A 22,515-nucleotide genomic window follows, 5' to 3' on the forward strand; every position below is an offset into this window, starting at 1 on the left:
AGACAATTATCATATGTGGGGCTCATAACTTGCACCTTTCAGTCAAAAGGAAAATATTGCTCTAGTTTTAAATATGAGTCTACCTATCTAAAATCATATGGCTGATTAAACCAGATACTATAATACCTTTCTGCTACAGCTGAAATAGCATCTGTCTCTGGAAGATATCCGAGGTAATCAGCTAAAAAGATTTACTTGAGTCATGTCTCTGAAGAGGATTGAATACACTACAAGCTCTGTGTTATGCTACTGATGATTACTGGGTAACCTCTTATTAGAACATGAAAAGGATAAAACTGGGATTACTTTCACTGATGAAGAATGTTTTAAGATGCTTGAGTTTAATACCCCAAAGTGCTTATTACACATATATGTTCTTGGTTTTGTTTTTGTTTTAAAGATCTGAAAGTGTTTCATTGTTCCTTGAAACAGAAAACAGTTGCCAAGCATGAAAACAGAATAGTAAATTCATACAAAATGTCTAAATCAGTATTTGAAATAAGGCTACAGAACAAAAGGTAGATGAGAAAAAAAGGCTTTGGCTGGATTTCTGCTAGCTACCCTAGATTCTACTACTATTTCAATCATTAATGAGCAACCAGAAATATTCAGCAGTGCTGCACCTAGATATAACTAAACAATTAAACTGGTGAGGTGAAAATCCAATTGCAAGTGAATGAATTGATAGAATTTACATAAATGTTCGCTCACCATTCAACAACTGACGTAGTGAGTCTGTAATATAAAGAACTAGCAGTTGAATTTAGGCCGCTGTGTTTTAACATATTTTTTAAAAACCTCATCAAAAATTGTCCATGAACAGGACATTTGTAGACACCCTAATATAAATCTGCCAAGACAAAGGAGCTTGAATTCTTGTGTAAAAAATAATGCAGATGCAGGCATTTAAGATGCCTGGAGGAAAAAATGAGTGATATATAATTACTGATGAAAACAAATGGCCAATAAATTTTTCTGCCATTTTTTTTCCAATGATAAATTCAGACTGATGAGGCCTGAACTGGTAGCAAGTATCAAGGTAAGATTATGGAGTCATGGTTGGATAGTTCTGTGGCAAGGTAAAGACATCTGTGAAAGAGCTATGGGCTATTTAGGGATTTAAAGTATGATAAATATAAACATTTAAATTAGTGTTGGATGTAGATACCTGTGGAATACTGTGAATAACTCATATTGCATAGTCTCAAAAAGAGTACTGTAGAAGGGAGGAGAGCAGCTTTCATGTGAGGAATATTTCCTCAATAGGGCAAGATCTATCCTCTACCTGTTTGTGTGTATTCAAGTCACGTGTCTACTTAAGGCAACCCAATGAATTTCACAGGCAATACTCAGAGGTGGTTTTCCAGTTCCTTCCCCTGAAATATAGCCTACAGCACCCAGTATTCTTTGTCAGACTCCCATCCCAAAACCAACTAGGGCTAACCCTTCTTAGCTTCTAAGATCAGATGGGAACTGATGTCTTCAGGCTATTTAGGCTCTATCCTCTACCTGTTACAGGGTTATACCTTCTGAATAAGGATCATCCAGTTAGATAGTCTTATACTTGTGGGTAATGATAAGGAACACTTCCCCTCAAGAATACTAAAATCTAAGACTGTCCATTGAAACTCAGTGGTGGGAGATTTAGGACATATAATAGTTCTTCACAGAGCATAGTTTTAACTAAGGAATTAATTGCCAAGGCAGATTCATAAAGGACTAGCTAAATTAATGGAGGTTAAGGACATAAATAGCTACTAGTCAGAATGACTACATATCAGCTCTAGTATCAGACATGAGCTTAAATTGTTAATCCTGAATAAAATCGACTGACTCAATTACATTTATCTATGGCTCACCATTCAACAATTGGTTGAAGAGGTCTACTCTTGTGTGGACTAATCAAAAGGATGCCATCCAAGGCCTTCCCTTGAATGCTAGTTGCTAGGGAGCAGGAGGAGGATGCTGCACAACATCCCACTTGGAAGCTTCCACATATATCTGGCGGCCATTGTGAAAATAGAATGCTGGACTAGAAAGGTCTTCGTTTGATCCAGCGTGCCTCTTAGATCCTTATGTATGACAATGCAATTCTTTTGCCTGGGCCTCTGGTAAGGTTCCTTTCCATTTATGCCACATATCAGTGTTAAGCACTTTGTACTAACTTCAGCAATCAACTAGGAAACCATATTCTTCCAAGGAACAGTGACAGAAGTCTTTTGAGGCTATTGAAGGTAGGCTTGAAAGTTTAAAATTTGCTTCATAAGAAAACTTAGTGCTACTCTTCTCAGGAAACTGAACTGTGGGACAATGTGTGCTCCTCTACAATGCAATCTAGAGAACACACAGAGAGCTCATTCCACCTCATTTTTGGAAGTAAACCAACATTTTATGTTAGGAAACACAGAGGCTAACACATTTGTATTCCATCCTTCTTCCAAGTTCAATTTGCACTACATGGACTTTATGCTATTTTATCCACAGTACCAGCATGATGTTGTTTGAAATAGGCAAAACTAAGCATGTCTAAATCAAATTAACTGATTGGGCTTCCCAGCTAAATGTTGATTGAAACCCATTTTCCAAAGAAGTTGCTCTTTGTGGATTTGAATTAGAATACCTCTAATTCAAATCAAGTACAGCAGATCTGCTGAAAACTGCTGATCGGTAAGTCAATCCTTATGTAAAGCCTACTGTGTCCATGGGAATATTTTATCTCTGAATCCTGGCCTAGGCACACTATCTCAAGATATCACAGGATTTAAAAAGAATCACAAAAATCTTAGCATAGCAAAAAATAACCCACATGGACTCTATGTTTTAGGCCAAATTCTGCCTCCTCACAAAACAATACCTATGTTAAACTCAACAGGTAATGAGAAGTTCCCAATAACTGTAGAATAAAAAAAGCATTGTTTAAAAAAAAAAAAAAAAAGTCTGGAGCAGTTTATCCAAGATCAGTTTTGACTTGCAGTAAAGTTGTTTGTAAAGGGAAATATAAAGACTCATCATGTAAGATCTGCCTATAAATTCCTGCCTTGGAGGTGGGAGTGAGACACAGCAGGAAAAGCTGAATCAAATTCAAGGCTTCCTTTTCCTGTGAAGTGATGTTAAGATATATTTTCTTATAATATTTAGTGATATTATTAAGCAACTGGTACAATAGAGTATAATAAATAATTTTTCAAACAAAACACAAAGCAAAACGTTTTAATAATGCATATGTATAGATTTTTAATGTACCGAAACATAAAACAGCAGTTTGGGTTCACTGGCAATGGCTTCTGTGGTTTTACCATGAGATGGTAAAAAAGCTGGTTTTGCACTGCAGTACTATTTGGGGAAATTCCTGAGCCTCATTTCTAGAAGCAAAGGTGTTATAAAAAGAGAAAAGTACAAGCTGAATATTGCACATAAAAATAATTTATCAGGAAGGTCCCTCTTTCAAAATATAGATGTCTGCAAAATAGCATGTAGACAACAGCCAATAGTTTGAAAAAAATTAGTCAAATGTTAATGCAACAGCAACCCCTGTGTCAATTTTCTCAGAGGCTCCAAAACCCTGGCATCTTTATTTTGAACAGAACAGAAACAGGTAAATTTGCAAACACTATGACCATTCAGGCCCTGTAACAATCTATCAAGTATGTAGTTGTCAAAAAGAGCAAAGGCATCATTACAGCACTGTATAAAAATATGGTTGCATCTAGCACCAATTGAGATAGCAAAAAACCTTGAAAGGAATTACTGAGTTCTATGAATCAAGTACGCAGCTCCGCATCGAGTTTATATCTCTTATCAGAAACACAGACATGCCAGTTTATGTCTTATGAAAGACTGCTGTGATTGTTAAAAGGGATCCAGTGGAAGATTTTTTGTAAAAAAAAAAATAAATGAAATGATGAAGGCCTGATGAGGGCTAGTTGTCAGATAAAAAGCATGGACAAGAATGACTAGAATTCCTGGATGTCAACACAGAGTTGACAGATAAGAAGTCACAAAAATATTTCTGAAAGGTATGTTTATATGTTTCTTAACTCCAGAAACTATATTCAAGTAAATTTTCCAATCAGTTTTTCCCCCTTCCAGGGCAGAAAGGAAAAATCTACTCCAGTCCTGTCTGGCATAGCCCTTATAAAAAACAAAGTTCTCTATTACCTACTCCAAGTGCTTCTCTGGTGGCTCAAAGAACTTTTCTGGTGTTTTTGTTTCTTGCCTGTGTTCTTGTGACCATGGCTATGTCCTCTTTTATCCTGTTCCCTGTCTCTACTGAAGGACCGTCTATGTCGTGCATGTTCTCGACTTGAACTCCTATGGTGAGGACTGCTAATTTTTGTAGAGTATTTTTTATGCAGGCGTCTTTCTTTTCTGCATTTTTCATCCTCGCTACTCAAGTCTCTTTTATGCCTACTTTTTCCAATTTTGTCTTTGCTGTGATGGTTGTGTGTGTCTCTGCATGAGTCACTTCTTCCCCTGCTGGGTTCTCTGTTACACTTGCCTTGTTCTGATATGAATTCCTTTTTGTAGATGTTCAGTTCGTGGTCTGTTGAGTTCTTATGTTGCTGATTTGCTGTGATGCATGAAAGGACACCTGTACTACTTTCATCAGAAACTGTGTCTCTGTTACTTATGTTAATCTTAGGGTTTTTGACAAGAACATCCTCATGAAGGCTCCCATTTAAATACTTGAGCTGATGGCCCAGATGTTCATTAGCTGCTATGGTGCTCTGAGGGAGCAGAACTGGTTTAGTCATGATGGACTGAACTGAGGTAGGTACCATAGAGTGAGAAAAACTTGCAGGGGTTTTCAAAGGGATACACTGCAGTGTACTAGGTACAGTCTTTTTTAGATGGGTTGCTTCTATTTTCTTGTTCAAGAGGTTACTTAACAGTTTTTCACGCAACTCCCTCTCCTTTCTCTGCAGTCCGAGAGCTCTCTCTTTTTCTTCCTCTACTCTTCGGAGTTCAGCTTCCTGCAGCACCCTTCTCTCTTCCAACTGCTGAATGCGAACTTTTTCCTCATTGTGCTCCTGTTCCAGAAGTTTTATTGTCTAAGAAAAACAAGGGAAGAAGAAAATATATTTTAATTCCTACATTCATAAGAAAACACATTTGTCCTGTAACAAAGTCAGAGAATTGCTGAAAAGAAGGAAATCTCATAAAAATACTCTAAATGAGAGAAAACCTAAAGCAACCTTTTGCATATGTGGGGCTTTTCGATTTCCATTCCTTGATTATCATCCAATAGCTTCTGAGAAATATGTTCAACCCAGGCCACTTTTTAGAAAGCAATCCTAACCACTATAATGACCTCAGGAATGAAAGGTATATTGATACAATATATTACAGAAGTCCAGGAACACCTTAAATACAAGTTTCAAGAATTTCCTACTCCAGAAAAGTAGAAGACGAAGGATTTCATGTATTTATTCTCTTTGACTGAGCAGCCTGAAGATTCTACTAGGGTTTTAAGCTATTATCTGTAAATTACCAGAAATTAATTTATACCCAGACAGTATTCCATTAAGTTGCCAAACTATGTATGGTAGAACTGGTGAAGCAGTGAGCTAAGATTGCCAAGCCTGGCAAAGCCATACATAAAATCCTCCTCAATACAAACATCAACATGCAACTGCGCTCCTGTATACTCAAATGAGTTTTGCAATCAGCCCATGGACAGCTCTATGAACGTGCCAGTGCCATGCAGTATTTGCTTGCTGGAGAAACTAAGACAATGGTGCTGCAAAGAGTGGGACGCCTTCATGCTCTAGGTTACTTGCTATCAGTCTCAGATGTAGACGTTCATTCATTTGGTACAGCTGTACAAAGGATTTTAAAGTGCAGCCTTTAACATAAATCCTCCTATATGAAACCTAAAACCACCAAATATAGTAAGATCATGATAAAATCAGAGAATGAATAATTAACTGTTGAAATCAAACAGCTTCATGTACATAGTTCCAATAGAGTCCTTACAGATCAAGATAAACAAGTGTGTCTTTAGAGCTTGCCTGTAATGATGGGGACTGACAATACTAATCAGAATGTTGCTGGGGGGGGGGGGGGGGGGAGAATTGCACTGGCCAATCGAACTGATCTTACAATCAGGTACAGTTATGGCTCCAGTATTGATCACAAAGTGCAGTCAAGTTAGCAGAGGTGGAAGTGGTCCTTCAAATAACACGGACTCACACTGTTTAGAAGTTGAATACAGGCATTTTAAATTGGGCAGTAGCTGCATTTGTACCAGTTGAAGTAACTAGTGCATGGATAACAGGAACCAATTCTGGTCTTCTCCAGATACTGGTAGTGCTATTAGCTATAGTGCAATTCCGACTATTGATGCACTCTAAAAACACATGAACTGAATTGGCAAATTATATAACAACTGAAAAGCATAAAACCAGGGCTGGAGTCCACGTGCGTACATTCTTCCTGGAAGCAGGCATTTTGTCTGATGTACAAGCAGACACACAGCCCATTGTGGAATGCTGTCATTCATGTGAGGATTTATGCATGAAACCATGATATAGGATATCCAACAAGGAGTCAAAAATGACAGATGATAATACATTTCTCCATATATTTAACAAATTCACATTTTTAGCACTTTAAAACAGTACTTTTGCATGGAAACAGGCCCCCAAAGATAAGTTACCTTGGCTCTGCTCAGCAGTTCAGCAATTAGGCGAATGGACTGAAGATTTCTTTGAGCTAAGAGAAGTTTCCTCTCTTCTAGTTTTATTTTTTCTTGCAGCTTTTTTTGCTCTTCAGCTTGTATTTTTTCAAGTCTTTTTTTGTTTCTACGAATTTCACGATCCTTTTGTTTTTGCTCTCTTTTCCTTAATTTTTCTTCTCTCTTTTTCTCTCTTTCTAATTCCTCAAGTTCTTTTTGTTTCCTGAGGATGCACATTATATTAATCAAAATAGGTATAATTTCAGAATTTAACTGAATGACATAATAATATTTCCTTTCCATGCAGTCCTCAATAACAGCTAAACACTCATTGTTCATTATAACTAATCTAATGCCTTGATAAATGAGATGGACCAAAAAATTTACAAAATGCCTGAGGCAGCAATCTTCATGCCACATACAGAAGCAAAATATCAAAGCGGATATTCTGAAATAATTATACCAGAGATTATAGGTTACTGTTAGCTCAATAGTTAGTCAAATTGCACTAGACCAGTAGCTTCATTAAAGATACTTATTCAAAGTCAATTTGGTTTTAAAAGATTAGGATTTATTAGTTGTGTGTAGAATACTTTCTCCACAAACTGTTACTTTTCTGAATTTATTTTGTTATCAGAATCAAAAGCCATTAGTATAATATTGTGGTTCTTGATTATAAGGATAAGAATTTTTAACAGGTATGCTCCCATTTTACTTGCCAGCTAATGATTCCTTACAACATGCTTTTTCATGAAGTTCAAATTAAAATGTCCAAAAGATTTTGAAAGTCTACTAGTAAACTGCCTAAAATATACCAAAATCCCAACAAATATATAGATTTTACAAATACATAAAAGCCTAGAGTTTATCATTTTAAATGAAAGCAATAAGACATACCTTTCCTCCTCTTTTTGTCTTTCCTCTGCTTCTTTTTCTTTACGTTTTTGTTCTTCTCTTTGTTTTTCAAGCTCTTGAAGTTTTTGCCTTTCTAGCTGACGTTTCTTAATTGAAGCATCACTCAGATGTTTTGTTGAATCAAATGAAACCTTTCAATGACAAAAGAAAATTAGTGGGGGGGGGGGGTTAAATTTAAAAGCATCAATATATTAAATTTGTTGGTGGTGGTTATTCAAGTTATTTCTGACTTATGGAGGCTCTATCATGGGGTTTTCCTGGCAAGATTTGTTCAAAGAGGGTTTGCCTTTGCCTTCCTTTGAGGCTGAGAGATTGTAACTTTCCCAAAGTGATCTAGTGGGTTTCCATGGCTGAGTGGGGATTCAAGCCCTGGACAGGTTTTGGCTCCTGTCCAATGCTCAAACCACTATACCATGTTGTCAGCTAGCCATTAAATTACCTCAATTAATTACATTTTGTAGAGTGGATTACATGTTGTTGAGGGCAAAAACTTGGGAACATCTGAGACACTAATGTTGTTTTTAACAACAACTTCCTCCATCCCCTCACTTTTCTTCCATGCAACAGTCTGCCCCCCCTCCCCCCTTTAAGGTACTTAAATCACTTCATTTTAAGGTTTGTATTATACTCTAGAGATCAGGGTTCGATTCCATGCTTGAGCATAAAAACCACTGGGTGATCTTGGGCATGTCACACTCTCTCAGCCTCAGAGGATGGCAATGGCAAACCCCTTCTGAAGAAACTTGCCAAGAAAACCCTGTAAAAGGTTCACTGTAAGTTAAAAATAATTTGGAAGTGCACAACAGCAGATTATATAATCATCAATAGTATTTCAGAACTTCTGCATCTACATGTTTATTTTTATAAGAGCCCTGGTGGCGCACTGGTTAAATTTTACTGCAGCCACTGACACACAAACCACAAGGTTGTGAGTTCAATACCTGCCAGAGGCTCAGGGTCAACTCTGCTTACATCCTTCCAAAGTCACTAAAATGAGTACCCAGCTTGTTGGGGGCAATTAGCTTACACATTGTAAACCACCTAGGGAGTGCTTAAGTGCACTGATAATCAGTATAGAAATGTACTTGCTACTTATATTTCTAACAACTTTTCAAGACTGACTCTAAACAAAAACAAGAATGTTATGTTACACATTAAAAGAATGAACTATAACGTCAGCATTAGCATACTATTCAAATTGAAAGTAAAGCGTAAATATCTTCCAACATGTACAAAAAGAGAATATCACCAGAAATGATTAAAAAAAAAACCTAAACAAACAGGAACACATAAAATCTTTTTTAAAATCACATGAGCAGGACCTCTGTTGCAGTTCTAAAGTGATGGGCACATTCATACAAGTAAACATGGTCTTCAAAACAGTCTATCTGCTTCCTTAGGCACACTTGTCTTGGGGCCAGCTCCAGTAAATACAGTTGTGAGAACATTAAAGAGAGAAGTGTAAATTAGAAGCAGCCAATAACTGAAAGAAAATGATAGTGTTTTTGTTGGCTCCTTTGCATCCCTTCAAAAGCCAATACAAATGTAACCTAAAAATCCCAAAAGATTAGTGAAATTGAATGTGCATCTAAAGGTTTCTTATATGATATATTCTGATATTCATATAAGCATTGTGCCTTTCTCTCATGAATAAATATTAATGTAATGAATTTCTTTATGTAGTTTCAGCATCTTTTAATTCTTCTAAATGTATTTATCAGATACAACAAACCAGGGATTCAAAAGAACCCTGACTTATTACAAATTAGCAGTACGGTGATACATGCTGTTTGATCACTTTTATTTACAGCAGGAGTGGCTATACAAACAACAAAAGGAATTTGAAGTGCAGGAGGCAGTGCCATGAATTAAGGTCAAGGGCTTATTCTCAGAAAAGAATGGGTGTGTTACAAATGTCGGCTGAATTCTATATCACAGCCTATATCATGTAACTTTAAGTTTACTTAGCTCCGTAGTATAGGTGCTACAGAACCATGTTAGTGAATTGCGAATATGCTTATCAGGGCACTGGCAAGATGTCCCAAGGTGAACTGGAGTGTACTAATGCACACTGGCAATCCTGATCCATTATTTAAAAGGGCCCTGGAAGTGTCCCATGTGTACTGCCGCCTGTGGCACGTCAGCCACTTCCCCTATGTAATAACATCGTGCCAACCCCTTGCTGAATAACGACATATATATAATGTTTTGTACAATAAGTACACTATTGTAAGCTATAAGAATATAAAAAATGACCATGTTTCATCAAGGCAAAGGTCCATCTAGTCCAATATCCTGTTCACACAGTGGCAAACCAGTTGCCTAGAGCAGTGATTCCCAACCTTTGGTCCTCCAGATGTTTTGGGACTTTGGATTCAAAAATTCCTGACTGTTGGCCAAGTTGGCTGGGGCTTTTGGGATCTGAGGTCCAGAACAAATGATCAAAGGTTGGGATCCACTGGCCTAGAGGAAGCCCACCAGCAGACCTTCAGTGCTACTGCCCCCCCCCGACCTTACATTCTCCAGCAACTGATAGACAGGCATACTACATCTGATACTGAAGAAGATACACAGCTCTCCTGATGCGTAGTTCATCAATATATCTATGTCCATTTTAAATCTGCCCAAGTATGCAGCCTTCATTACATATTGTGACTGCAAATCCTGTAGTTAAACTATGTGAGGGTTGAAAAATTACTTCCCTTTCTATGTCCTGAATCTTTCACCATTCAGCCTCAGTAGGTGACGATAGACTCCACAACTATGAAAACGTGAGAGAAGCTTTTCCATCCATGGACAGCATTTGTGATAACATAAAGATGATATAAAGATGATACAGGTACTTCTACTATTTCTCCCTTCCCCAACTCTCTGAACAATTAATCCAGTTTATGACAATACATAACACCACAAGAGCCTAAAATTGCTAATTTTGGACCAGCTCTTTCAAATACATAGGAAAATTGCATCCAACATTTTTTTCTAAAAATACATGCCAGGAATAGCTCAACAGTACTTCACCTTTATGTTGCAAGCTACTGCTTTGCCATCTTCACCTTTGTACATCAGCTTCATCCCTCGCAATGCATTCATAGCCTTGATAAAACCTGCATATTCCACATACTGAACATAGGATTCAAAATTCAAATGGCCTCCAAAACTGAACGTATGGAAGTTTCTTCCAGTCATTTCTTCCCTGTATGGGTCCAACATGGGTATGTCCACATTACGAATTTCCCCAAATTTGCTAAACACTTTAATAAGAACTTCTTCACTTGGCTTTTCTGAGCCAGAGTCTTTCAGTGCAAACCATTTACAAGGTAAACCCTCCAAGTGAATAGTGTCAGGTCTTTCCCCTGGTAGAGTTTCATTCATATCTTTTGCATCACGAAAAAAGGAATCCCAGTCATGTCGAGTAGGAAAATCAATTCTGTATTCTGCAGCACGAACTTTCAGAATGTCTGAAAAACCACTTAGTTTTATAGTTTTGCCATCTAGACACGCAAGGAAGGATTTAACCAGGCTCTTATTTTCCACTTCTCCTTCAAAGCGGATAAAATCCATGGTACTTTTGGAAATCCGTAATGTTGAGAACTGATGTGTTTGCACCATTCCTTTCAGTCTTTCCATCACCTCCCAATTCGAAATAGACTTTCCTGGCTGCTTTAACTGAGGAAGTGCCACACTGATTGTCATTTTTGTAATGGGCTTAAGGTACAGCCCATATGGAGCACATAGCTCCACAGCTTCGGAGGTATCGTGAACTATTGTAGCAGCTGCCATGGCTACAAAAATAATGAAGCTAGCAAGCTAATAATGAAAAATGCTTATCTATCTTGTAGACACTGGTAGAAAACTGTTCCTTTGTTTGAACAAATGATCATTTTAACTATATCCCAAAAGCAGCTTTCAGAGACATATTGCAAGGCATTTGTCTTTAAGACCTGTTAAAATTTGTCACCATATATGAGTTCATAATATATTATCCCTCTCTTAATCGCACAGTTCTTGTTTTCTCTAATTGTAAACAATATAAATTACATTTGCAGAGCAACTGTAAAAGTGTGCAAGGCGGACCAAGAATGTCAGCTGCATTTACACAGCTGAGACTCCAGAAGCAGAAAATACAAGTCTTCCTGGAGCACTCTGCTTCAGACTGCTGATTCTACGAACTATGACAATCTTGATAGGAATTCCAACTTTTGTAAAAGCCAGGAAAAAAATATTCTGTGGAGAAATGAAATAAATGAGTTAGTGTCTTGCATAATCTCATTAGACGAGACCAAACATGGTATTTCTAGGCAATGAAACATGAATACTTCAGCAACTCCAAAGTTAACTATGAAATAATTTATATAACAAGCACCTTTACAACCTCTATATTTAGTCAAAAACAACATACTTCCCACTGAGCTCAGTGGAAATTATGCCTAAGTAAGGGTAACTGGATAACAACTGTAGCACTTAAACAAAATGTACATCTCTAACATGTATACAGCATAACTGCAAAACAAACTAAGCACATAACTCACTAAGTTCGCAAGATTTTTCTTCTGAGTAGAAAACCTCAGTAAAACAACCCCCAAAATTATACATATAGGCTAAAGAAAATGGCTTGAATATCATATCTAAAGTATTTTATAGCTGATACATTAAAAACACAGCTTTAGTGACGGCACATTTTACACAACAAAGTTCTTTGCTTAAGATTTCATTAAAAATGAAAAATGCCATACAGATGATGAATAAAACACAGCATTACTAACCATTTTCTCAAGTTGCCAACTGTGATTCATTTAACAGAGTAACGCATGGTCATTCTGCTCATCATAATTAAGATTAACCATAAAGAAATGAACAAAATATGAATCAATGTTATTTATAATTAAGAGTTCTTTATTATAGATAATATTCATTCATATTTTGTTCATTTCTTTATGGTAAAAGCTAAATGGTACATCCTAAAATTTGTTTGTGAAATAAAGCTTTTTAGAGTCAGAGTTTGGAAGATGTACTTTTGGAGACTGCAATACTCAGATGCTTCCAGTCAACACAGCAGCTAATTTGCTATGGCTTTGCTGAGGAAGACTGAGAAATACTCCTGCATGAGAGGCTTCGTGGCTTCACCATTATGGCCAGCACCTCCTTCCTTTGGACAAAGGTGATCCTGGACTCCCTTTCTGCCAGAGATGTAAATTCTCAATAGGGCATCAAGCTTAAACATGTTATAAGCTTTGGTCCTGGTGCAGTTTATAATCAGAAGAGGCCGCTGTGAAGTAAGAATACAGATAAACAGAACCATGTGCAGTTTGCATATGTGTGTGTGTGTGTGAGAGAGAGAGAGAGAGAGAGAAAGAGATTTGTCTCTCATCTCATCTTGTTCCCTGTATATATACACATACACACACATATGAAGAGAGAGAGAGGGAGAGCCAGGGTGGCCTAGTGCTCTGAGTATTGGGACTGCAACTCTGGAGACTGGGGTTCAATTCCCAGCTCAGCCATGAAACCCACTGAGTGGCCTTGGGCAAGTCACACTCTCTCAGCCTACAGAGAAGGCAATGGCAAACCTCCATCGAAAAAATCTTGGCAAGAAAACACCCTTAGGATTTCCATAAGGAAACAACCTGATAAGACTTCGACAATGAAAAGACATGAAAGCACACAACAATAACTATAATAAATGCTATAGAGGTTATATTCCAGAGGACGGAACTGGCAAAACCACCTCTGAGTATTCCTTGCCTAAGAAAACCCTATGAAATGCATTGGGCCACCTTAAGTCGACAGGTGACCAGAACACACACAAACAGGTAGATGAACAGGTCTAGCCCTACTGAAGAAGTATTCCTCACAAGAAAGCCGCTCTTCTCTCTTAATTATAAAAGACTCTTTTAAAGGAAACACAATAAGAGCTATCAACAGCATTCATGTCCATGGGTCCAGCCCTGAGGTCCCAGAGACACACATGTAAGCCCACTGGGCGCTCTCTCTCAGCCTCAGGGGAAGGGAATGGCAAGCCCCCTCTGAACAAATCTTGCCAAAACCTCTCCCCCAAAACCCATAACAGGTTCACCATCAGTCAGAAACAACCTGAAGACACAACAACAACAACAACAACAACAACAACACACCTATGCCACTTTTGCAAAAGATAAGTGTGAAGTGGACACATCTCGAACTGATTTTTTCCCTTATTTTTCTTTCTCTTTCTTCCTTATTTTATTTCATTTTGTTTGTTTTTCTATGTGCGTGTGTATTATATAGATGTGTGTGTGTGTAGGGAAGGGGGCAGACACACACACACACAGGGTGCTACTGAGGCTCTATTTCAGAGGAAGGCACTGGAAAAAGCCACTCTCAATGTTCTGTAGAGAACAAAATCCATGGATGCTCAAGCCCCATTAAATACAGTGGCAGAGCAAAATGGTGCCCCTGATATCAAATGGCAACATCTAGGTTTGCTATTTGGAGTTTATACTTTTTAAACAATGTGTTCAAGCCATGGATGCCTGAATCCATGCAAAGAAAATCTGTGGATAAGGAGGACTGATATATGTGTGTGTGTGTGTATAAATAAAATGCATGCATATATTATACATACATGTATATTATATATGCATTATATGTACATGTGTATTATATATGTGTTATATGTATGCATTTATTTGATATACATATATATATATAACTGAGGCCATCTGTACTGTATTATATATATATATATATATAAAATGTATACATGTATGTTATAATACATGTATGTATATTATGTATATTATAAACGTGTGTTATATATGTATTATGTGTGTGTATTCTACATATATGTATGTATATTATGTGTGTGTTATATATACATATCTATGGAATGGGAGGGCAGATGAGAGAGAGAGAGAGAGAGCAATAATCCCATCCTTGGCCAGTGGCCCTTGGGGAAGGCAAGCGTTGTATTCTCTCAGGGGCCAGGTTTCCATGGAGGCTGAATGGACCCCCTCCCTCTCCCTTTCCCTCAGGAGACTTGCCCTGTCCGCGAAGGGCGACCCAAGAGAGAGGGTCCCGCCGAGGCCTCTTCTCCTTCTTCCTCGCCAGAGAGCCGCGCGACGGCGACGCCGGCCTTCCCACAATGCTTAGCGCCACCAAAACAAAAAAGCTTCCGCTTCCCTTCGGGGAGGGAGGGAGTTAGGCAAGGAAATTCAGAAAACGGAAGTGGTTGTCAGGAGGACCGGAAGTGAAACGGCCGGGAGACCATAGAGTTGGTGAGGGATAGAGCGGCACGATGCACCCACACTGGAGAAATAAATACATAATCCCTCCATATTTGTGGGTTTTAATACTATGTTCTCTCTAGGAATCTCTAGGTCCTCCAGGGCAACTCTATGGTCAGTTTTAACTAAAAATTGCACTGAAAGACAAAGAGATTATTCCTAGAGAGAATACTCTACTAGGCATCCAGGGCAGTTCTATGGTCGGTGTCCGTCGGATGTTGACCACAGAGTTGCACTGGAGGACCTATACATTCCTAGAGAGGTGCCCTCGCAAGTAAAAAGATGGTGTTTTTGTTATTTGTGGTTTTCCATGTTCACAGGGGTTTTGTGCCCCTAACCCTAGTGAATATGGAGGGACAAGTGCATACTATTACCCCCTATATTGGCCTTCTATATTGACCCCCTAGATTAGATGCATACAGTATATTGGCAGCCATATATTGACCCTCCTATATTTGGCTGCAATATTGCCCCCTGTATTGTCCCCTGCTTTGGCCCTCTACAGTGCCCCCCCCCCCCCCGGTATTGGCTCTCTATATTGTCCACTTGCACTGATAATTTTTAAAACATTTAAAACATTTTTAAAAACCCACATATAAAACATGTGAAAGTCTGTAGTTACTTTTTGTTTTTGGAGAGAAGGCTGGTACCAAGCATCCATGGAGTTTTCAGCTTTATGGGAAATCTTCAAGTCATCTTGGCTTCTAGGGACATTTCAGACTTGATTTGCTCTTGGCTCCATTTTTATGTCCTTTTGGCAGTCTACAGTTTCCACAGAACTCTCCTTCAGCACTACATTTTCAAATGAGTTGATTTTCTTCCTATCGGCTTCCTTCATTGTCCAGCTTTCACAACCAGATGTAGATATTAGAAATAGGATGGCATGGACAATCCTGATGTTGGTATTCAATTACAGTATATATTTCCTTGAATATATTCACAAGAGAACTAAATACCCTCAAGGCACTAGATCCCATCTGATCTTGGCTGCTGAGCAGGATGAGCCCTGGTTAGTACTTGAATGGGAGACAACCAATGTATACCATGTGCTATAGGCAATATTTCAGAGGAAGGAACTGGCAAAACCACCTCTCAGTACTCCTTGTATATGAAAACTCTATGAAACTTATGGGTTCGCCATATATTGACAGTTGACTTGAAGGTGCATGTTTGTGCATGCGTGCGCACACACACATTTATAAGCCTAGAATCATAGAGATAGAAAGGGACAAGTTTCAGAACCATCAATTTAAAAATGCGATCTTGGTGGAGTACTGTAATGCAGCGCCTCCTAGTGGATTAGTGTGTGTGAGACACTGTATCGTGTTATTTTTAATTTGTTTGTTTCCTATTCAACAGGAGATTTAAAGAACCAATATTTCTGTAGTCATGGCACTGCTGCACCTTTTACAAGGACAGACGCTGTGTAAGTTCCAAGCAGCAAAACAAATAGAAGAGTCGAGAGACACTTAAAAGAACAACAAATTTTAGTTAGCAAAAGCTTTAATGGGAGATCACATCTCATGCAGTCCAACCTTATGCTCAATAAAACTTGTTACTCTTCGATGTACTGTAAGACTCCTTGTTGTTTTTGCTGCAAGCAGTATCTATATATAGCCTTGCAATGAGGGCAGCCCTTTGTTAGAAGACCACAATTGCCCTGTGTTGAAATGAGTCCAATTAATTGTGTCCAGTCTTGTGTAACTATGTTGGATTAGGACTCTAGGGACTTTATCACACCCTGCTTGTAAGGTGCTTGTAAGGTGTCACAATCACATTAGTCTATAAAATGTAAACATACTGGGATGGGGACAGACATTATCCCACAGGTCTTCCAAACTCTCATGGTGATGCTTTTTTCCTGTCTTCCACATACCAGCATCCATTGCTGTATCTCACTGCCTTGCATGCTTTTTGGTCTGTGTTTATTTTTTATTTATTTTCTATTGTTAGCACAACTGAAACCCATTCAATAAAAAATTTAAAAAGTTGAAAAACATGAAAAACACCTGCTTGGTAATAGTGAGGGGGAAGGGGAAGAGGAGGAGAGGAGAATAATCATGTCTAGGAATGTGATGAAGTTTTGTTAGTCACTAAACATACAGGAGAACGGCTTCTCGATGCCTCAATGAAGTCTTTAAATCTTTTCAACCAAGATTTTGCATCATTTGCAAATGAAGGGACAAGACCTTCAGAGGAGAAACTGATGAGCAGGTTTACGTACTTTATGTAAACTGCTTTTCAGACAGGGTCTTACCAGGGGGTACACACTAACTGGTTGTTTTCTGTTGCTTTGTTATGATGATGACTCTGCTGCTGGCCAAGGGGAAGACTCTGGTTTTGATGGCCTTTCTAACAGCTAACAAGGAGCTCATTCCCACTTGCATTTTACATCATTTTCTGATTTGCCTTTGCTCCATGTTGCTGATCGATTCCAAAAGGCCTCTCGTTCCCACTGTGAAAACTTGCCAAATGTTGGAAGCTTGTGGAGAGGATACACAGCATTATTTCAGTTATGTGTTAATCCAGAACTTTGCAATGGGCAAGGGCTTGATTTTGCACATTTGGAGCTGCTTCCCTAACAACCTCCAAGAATAATAATAATAATAATAATAATAATAATATATTTATATTTATATCCCGCCCCTTTGAGGTCAATCGGGGCGGCTAACAATAATAAAATACAATACAATATATATCAAAATCTACTTCCCTCCCCCCTTAAAAAGTTATTAAATCAATTATAATTAAAACCAACAAATTAAACAACATCAACACATACACATTATTACAAATCAAAACAAAACAAAATGGTAAACTGCGGTAGCATTCTACTTAAATTTCCAGGGAGGACCTTGGGGACTCTCATGAGAAGAGGGTTCCTGAGGCTGGGATTATCTATCCAGAAAGGCCTGCTGGAAGCGATCCGTCTTGACAGCCTTTTTAAAGCTGTCTAAAGATGTCAATTGACGGATCTCATCCAGCAGGTCGTTCCATAGTCTGGGGGCGACAACAGAAAAAGCACTCTGGGAGGTAGCCGAAAGCCTAGATCTTTGAGGCTGCAGCAAATTCCTCCCAGAGGACCGGAGTGTGCGGGGAGGATTATATGGGAGGAGGCGGTCCCTGAGATAGTTTGGACCCAGGTAACAAACACCTTGTACTGGGCCCGGAAACTAATAGGCAGCCAGTGGAGGGACTTTAATACCGGAGTAATATGGTCCCTCCTCGATGTTCCTGACACTACTCTGGCTGCCATGTTCTGCACTAATTGCAGTTTCCGAACCAGGCACAAGGGTAGCCCCATGTAGAGCGCATTACAGAAGTCAAGGCGTGAGGTTACCAGCGCGTGTACAACAGTCTCGAGATCCCTTACTTCCAGAAAAGGGCGCAGTTGGCATATCAGCCGAAGCTGATAACAGGCGCTCTTGACTGTTGCATTTACCTGATTTATCATCAGGAGCGACGAGTCAAGGAGCACCCCCAGACTGCGAACACAGTCACTAGAGGAGAGTGTGACCCCATCCAGGACTGGAAGTTGCAACCCAATTCTTGGTTTCGGGGCTGCTACCGTGAGCACCTCCGTCTTGTCCGCATTCAGTTTCAATCTGTTTTTCCTCATCCAGCCCATTACTGCCTGAAGACATTCATTGAGAGAAGAGACGCCATCAGAATTTGAGGCCGGTGATGACTTCCGGTGGCATGGCCGAGCAAAAGGACGCCCTTTAGGAGATCTCCAAAGGGCGCCTGGCTACTCGCGGAAAGGAGCTGCCTGGGGTGAGGCACCGGCAGCTGAAAGTATTCCCCTTGATCAGGGGAAGGCAGAGGGGCCCATCAAATTTCTCTCCCGGCTGTAAATCTTAAGCAGCATAAATAGAACAAAGGAAAACAGCTGCAGATCGAGAGAGACTTTGGGCAACCACGTCCGCGTCGGCCGCTGCGAGCTAAGGCGCCGCAGCAAGGGCTCAGCCACCACTTTTTATCTTTTATCCTTGGGACTTTCCAGACAATTTGAAAAAGTTTGTTTCACCAGCAGAACTCCTTTCTACAATTAGACCCAACCCGTGGTGTTGCACCACTTGGGGTGAGTGTTTTTTTTTCCTTTACTTTTTTTTTTCCTACTTGAGTGACAAGAACAGAGAGAGTCTGCGGTGTTCCTGGAGGATTTTTTTACCGGAGTTGGCTGTAGCTTCTTTCGCTTTTAGGGGGAAAGGAGGAGAGGCTACTACATGCTCTATGTGCTGTTTTTTTTTTGTTGTTGTTTTTTTTAAGTGATAAGATGCCGATGTTTTGGATGGAGAAATAAAGAAAAGAAAAAAAGAATTTGAGGCCGAGGAACAAGACATGGAGAAATAGATCTGGGTGTCATCAGCGTACTGATAACACCCAGCTCCATAACTCCGAATAATCTCACCCAGCGGCTTCATATAGATGTTAAATAAAGATCTAGGATTGCTTCCATACACTCTTAAATGTGCATTTAATGTACTTGGATCATTGTGGTAGTTTCATAGCCAACCAGATAATGTTATCCGTTAATCATCAGCCCATTCTCTCTACTCTTCTCCCATTTTTATTTTTTGAACATACACAATAATTAGCAGAAAGACCCAGGTCGGAAGTGTCGCTCTTCTAGATGGTAAATTACTCCAATAGCATTTTGCTCTTAGAGAGAGAGGCAGAGAGAGAGAGTATAAATACAACTTTAGGTCTCCAGGGTTGTTGCTCATCACCCATCCCACCTTTCCCATGTCCACTACTGATAGAGAGCAAAAAAGCATTTTGTTCATTCTTTCAAAAACACAAGAATTGGATACATGGCCTGTAGAGAAAAGATCTTTGGGATTGTTGTGTCTCGTTCTGCCGGTGGTTTGAACTGGTACCAACTGGAACAGATGCAGTCTTCTCAGCTACCAGGAACAACGTAACTTCAACACAGATTTTCACTCAAATGAGGGTTTATGTGACTTTGTTGGCTTTTACACTTTACAGCAGGCTTACCAGTGTGTCCCGGGATACGAATTGATCGCGTTACGAAATTTTGGAATACGAAAAAGTTACATTGGAAAAAAAGTCCGGGATACGATGTTTTTTTCGGGTTACGAATTTTTTTCGGCGCGAATTCAAACCGCAAAGCGCGGCTAGCGGCTTTCCAGCGCTAAAAAAAGCCTTTTGGGTTGCGAAATTACGGTTAGAACGGAGCCGCGGAACGAATTAATTTGTAACCCGAGGGACTACTGTATACATCTATACTCTTTCCGATCCATGCTAGAAGCTGATGTTGACATCAGTCTTTGTCTCTCACAAGATCAACCTTCCCACCACGGACCACCACTCTTTTTCCCATGAAGTCACCTACATACTACACAAAGCATAACATAATACATTTGTTTATAATTATGTCTCAGCACATGTCCTTGAAGGTTCTTCCAGGCCTAGGCTTTCTGGCCTGCAACAGGAACCATTTTAACCTTAGTTAACCATTGACACATCTGAACATTTTCAATACAATTTAGAAATATATTTTAAACATGCCCCTCCAAATGTAAGAGTGCAAATAACACCATTTATTTACACTTCATTCTTTTTGAAGTTAAGGAACCATACACTTGCACAAGAAAATTTGTTCATGTCTTTGTCCAGAAATGCTTTTGTTAAAACATCAGCCAGGTAGGTATCCTTTGTGTCAATGTACTCTATCTTTAGGTTACCATTCTGAACTAACTCTCTTACATTCTGTACCTTACTCCAATGTACTTAGTCCTGCACTTCAAATTCTCAGCCCTTTGCCATCCCAATACATGATTATGAATCCTCAAAAACCAAAGTAGGCTCAGTGCAATTTCTCCCAGACACTTAACAACTGTCTAATCCAAACTCCTCTTCCAGACAAATCAGACAATGCAGCCATTCTGATTCTGAAGTACTAAGTGCTACACAGTTCTGTTTTTCTACTTCTCCACAAACTGGACTACCTGCAAACATGAGCTGTTACAGACTGCCCAAATAAAGCTGCTCGGGTCTCTTTGGAGTTATTGCAATTTATGGCATGCATCCTAAGAATCCAGAAGCTGCACCAAAAGCTGCACTCCAGTTGCTTAGGAATGGAGTGTGGCTTTGGTGCGACTGTCGGACTCTAGGACCCATGCATCATTTAAATAGCATACCCCAAAGAGAACCAAAGCAGCTTTATTTGGCAGTCTGTAACAGGCCTTAATCACAATTCCTGTTATTGCTTCTTTTCGCCTCACTTGCAAAAGAACTATCTGCGAACACACTAGAACTTTTTTCACTCCCTTGAAACACAAGCTTCTTGTTTCTTGCTACCTTTCCATACCTCAAAACATGTTTCACAGCTGTCCAATCATCCCCCTTTGGACTATTTGCCCTTCTACTCAATAAACCAACTGCAAAAGAAATATACAGGCCGTGTATTGTTAGCAATGAACACACAAACTACCATTACAACTTCTGTAAAATTCCGGATATCAAACAATCTCAGCAGACTCTGCACTGCATAACCAGGAGTTCATTGGACTTTTCACAGGTTTTGCATCCTGCAATCCAACTTCTCATCAGCCTCTAATCTTTTTCTTCTGGACTGCAACAGATATCTGCCATCTTCTGTCCACTCTACCTCTATCCCTAGGTAGCTTTTAGATTTCCCAGTCCTTCAATGCGAACTTCTGAGACAATTCCTTTTGTACCTCTCTGCACTTCTTGTTCTGAATTAGCTGTTACACAAAGACTCACACCTAAATCACACAAGAACTACCCCTCCTCTAGTGTAAACACAAGCATCTGCAACACTTCTTTTAAAACCCAAGCCTTTCAAGCTCTGCCTGAGTACACTGATTCCAACAACGTGCACTTTGTTTCAAGCCCTACAATGCGTTGTTCAACTTACACACTTTCGTCTCAGTATCATTACCAAAAACCAGGAGGTTGTTCCATGTAACTCTCCTCTTCAAGTTTAGCATTCAGGTAATAAGCCGTCTCAAAATCAAAATGCCTACCACTTTTCTTTGCCTCACAGCTAATGCAAGCACTAATCTCAAACTTTCTGGCTTGCAGTAGGTGAGAAGTCTTGTCAAAATTCTCAAACCTTGCTGTGTGAAGCCTTTAGCCACCAACCTGGCTTGTACTTTTGACTACTATCAGGCATTTCCTTCTTCTTAGACCCACTTGCAACCCACAACCTTGTGGTCTTTAGGGCCTTCAACAATATTAAAAACCTGCTTCTCAACTAGCGAACAGAACTCTGGTCCCTAGCAGAATACCATTTCTCTTTCTCCTCCTTAGGAAAACTTTGCCAATTCTTAAAACTCTCAGGCTCATTCAGCCACTGCACACAAGCAGTTGCAGTTTGAACACAAATCTCTCAGGAGGCTTTCTCACTCTTGAGTCCTCCTAGGATCAACACCTTTGTCTTACCTCTCTCATCCTCACTTTTTGAACTAGTTTGCACTCCGTGCCCTCTTGACACAACTTCAAACGACTTGTTGTGATGGTGTGTTGTTAAGTGTTGGCTGTGTTTGAGTATATTGTGAAAGTACTGGGTTTCTCCTCCTCTGGAGAACATTGTGGACATTGTGGGCTTCTTACCCCTCCATTTCCAGTACTTTGCCCGTCGCAGAAACACTTCCTGATTGGAATGCAATC

At 39.4% G+C, this 22,515-nt stretch overlaps 1 protein-coding gene across 1 annotated transcript; it reads right to left on the minus strand.

Moving 5' to 3' along the window:
- Positions 1-3,214: 3,214 nt before the first annotated feature.
- AKAP17A (A-kinase anchoring protein 17A) lies at positions 3,215-11,816 on the minus strand. Its single transcript, XM_042460298.1, has 4 exons — positions 10,613-11,816; positions 7,574-7,722; positions 6,659-6,899; positions 3,215-5,051 (listed from the first exon to the last, which is right to left on the minus strand). The coding sequence occupies exons 1-4, from the start codon at positions 11,372-11,374 to the stop codon at positions 4,155-4,157; spliced, it is 2,049 nt and encodes a 682-aa protein (XP_042316232.1). The 5' UTR covers positions 11,375-11,816; the 3' UTR covers positions 3,215-4,154.
- Between the last annotated feature and the right edge of the window lie 10,699 nt (positions 11,817-22,515).

This window comes from Sceloporus undulatus, chromosome 3 (assembly GCF_019175285.1).
Source record: "Sceloporus undulatus isolate JIND9_A2432 ecotype Alabama chromosome 3, SceUnd_v1.1, whole genome shotgun sequence".
NCBI classification, from domain to species: Eukaryota; Metazoa; Chordata; class Lepidosauria; order Squamata; family Phrynosomatidae; genus Sceloporus; species Sceloporus undulatus.

Bases quoted from the DNA above. Each gene is read 5' to 3' on its own strand.
- AKAP17A (XM_042460298.1), bottom strand. From the start codon at position 11,374: ATGGCAGCTGCTACAATAGTTCACGATACCTCCGAAGCTGTGGAGCTA. The intron at 6,900-7,573 runs GTATGTCTTATT...GTGCATCCTCAG, and splicing joins AGACAAAAAGAGGAGGAAAG to GAAACAAAAAGAACTTGAGG. The intron at 5,052-6,658 runs GTAACTTATCTT...TGTTTTTCTTAG, and splicing joins AACTGCTGAGCAGAGCCAAG to ACAATAAAACTTCTGGAACA.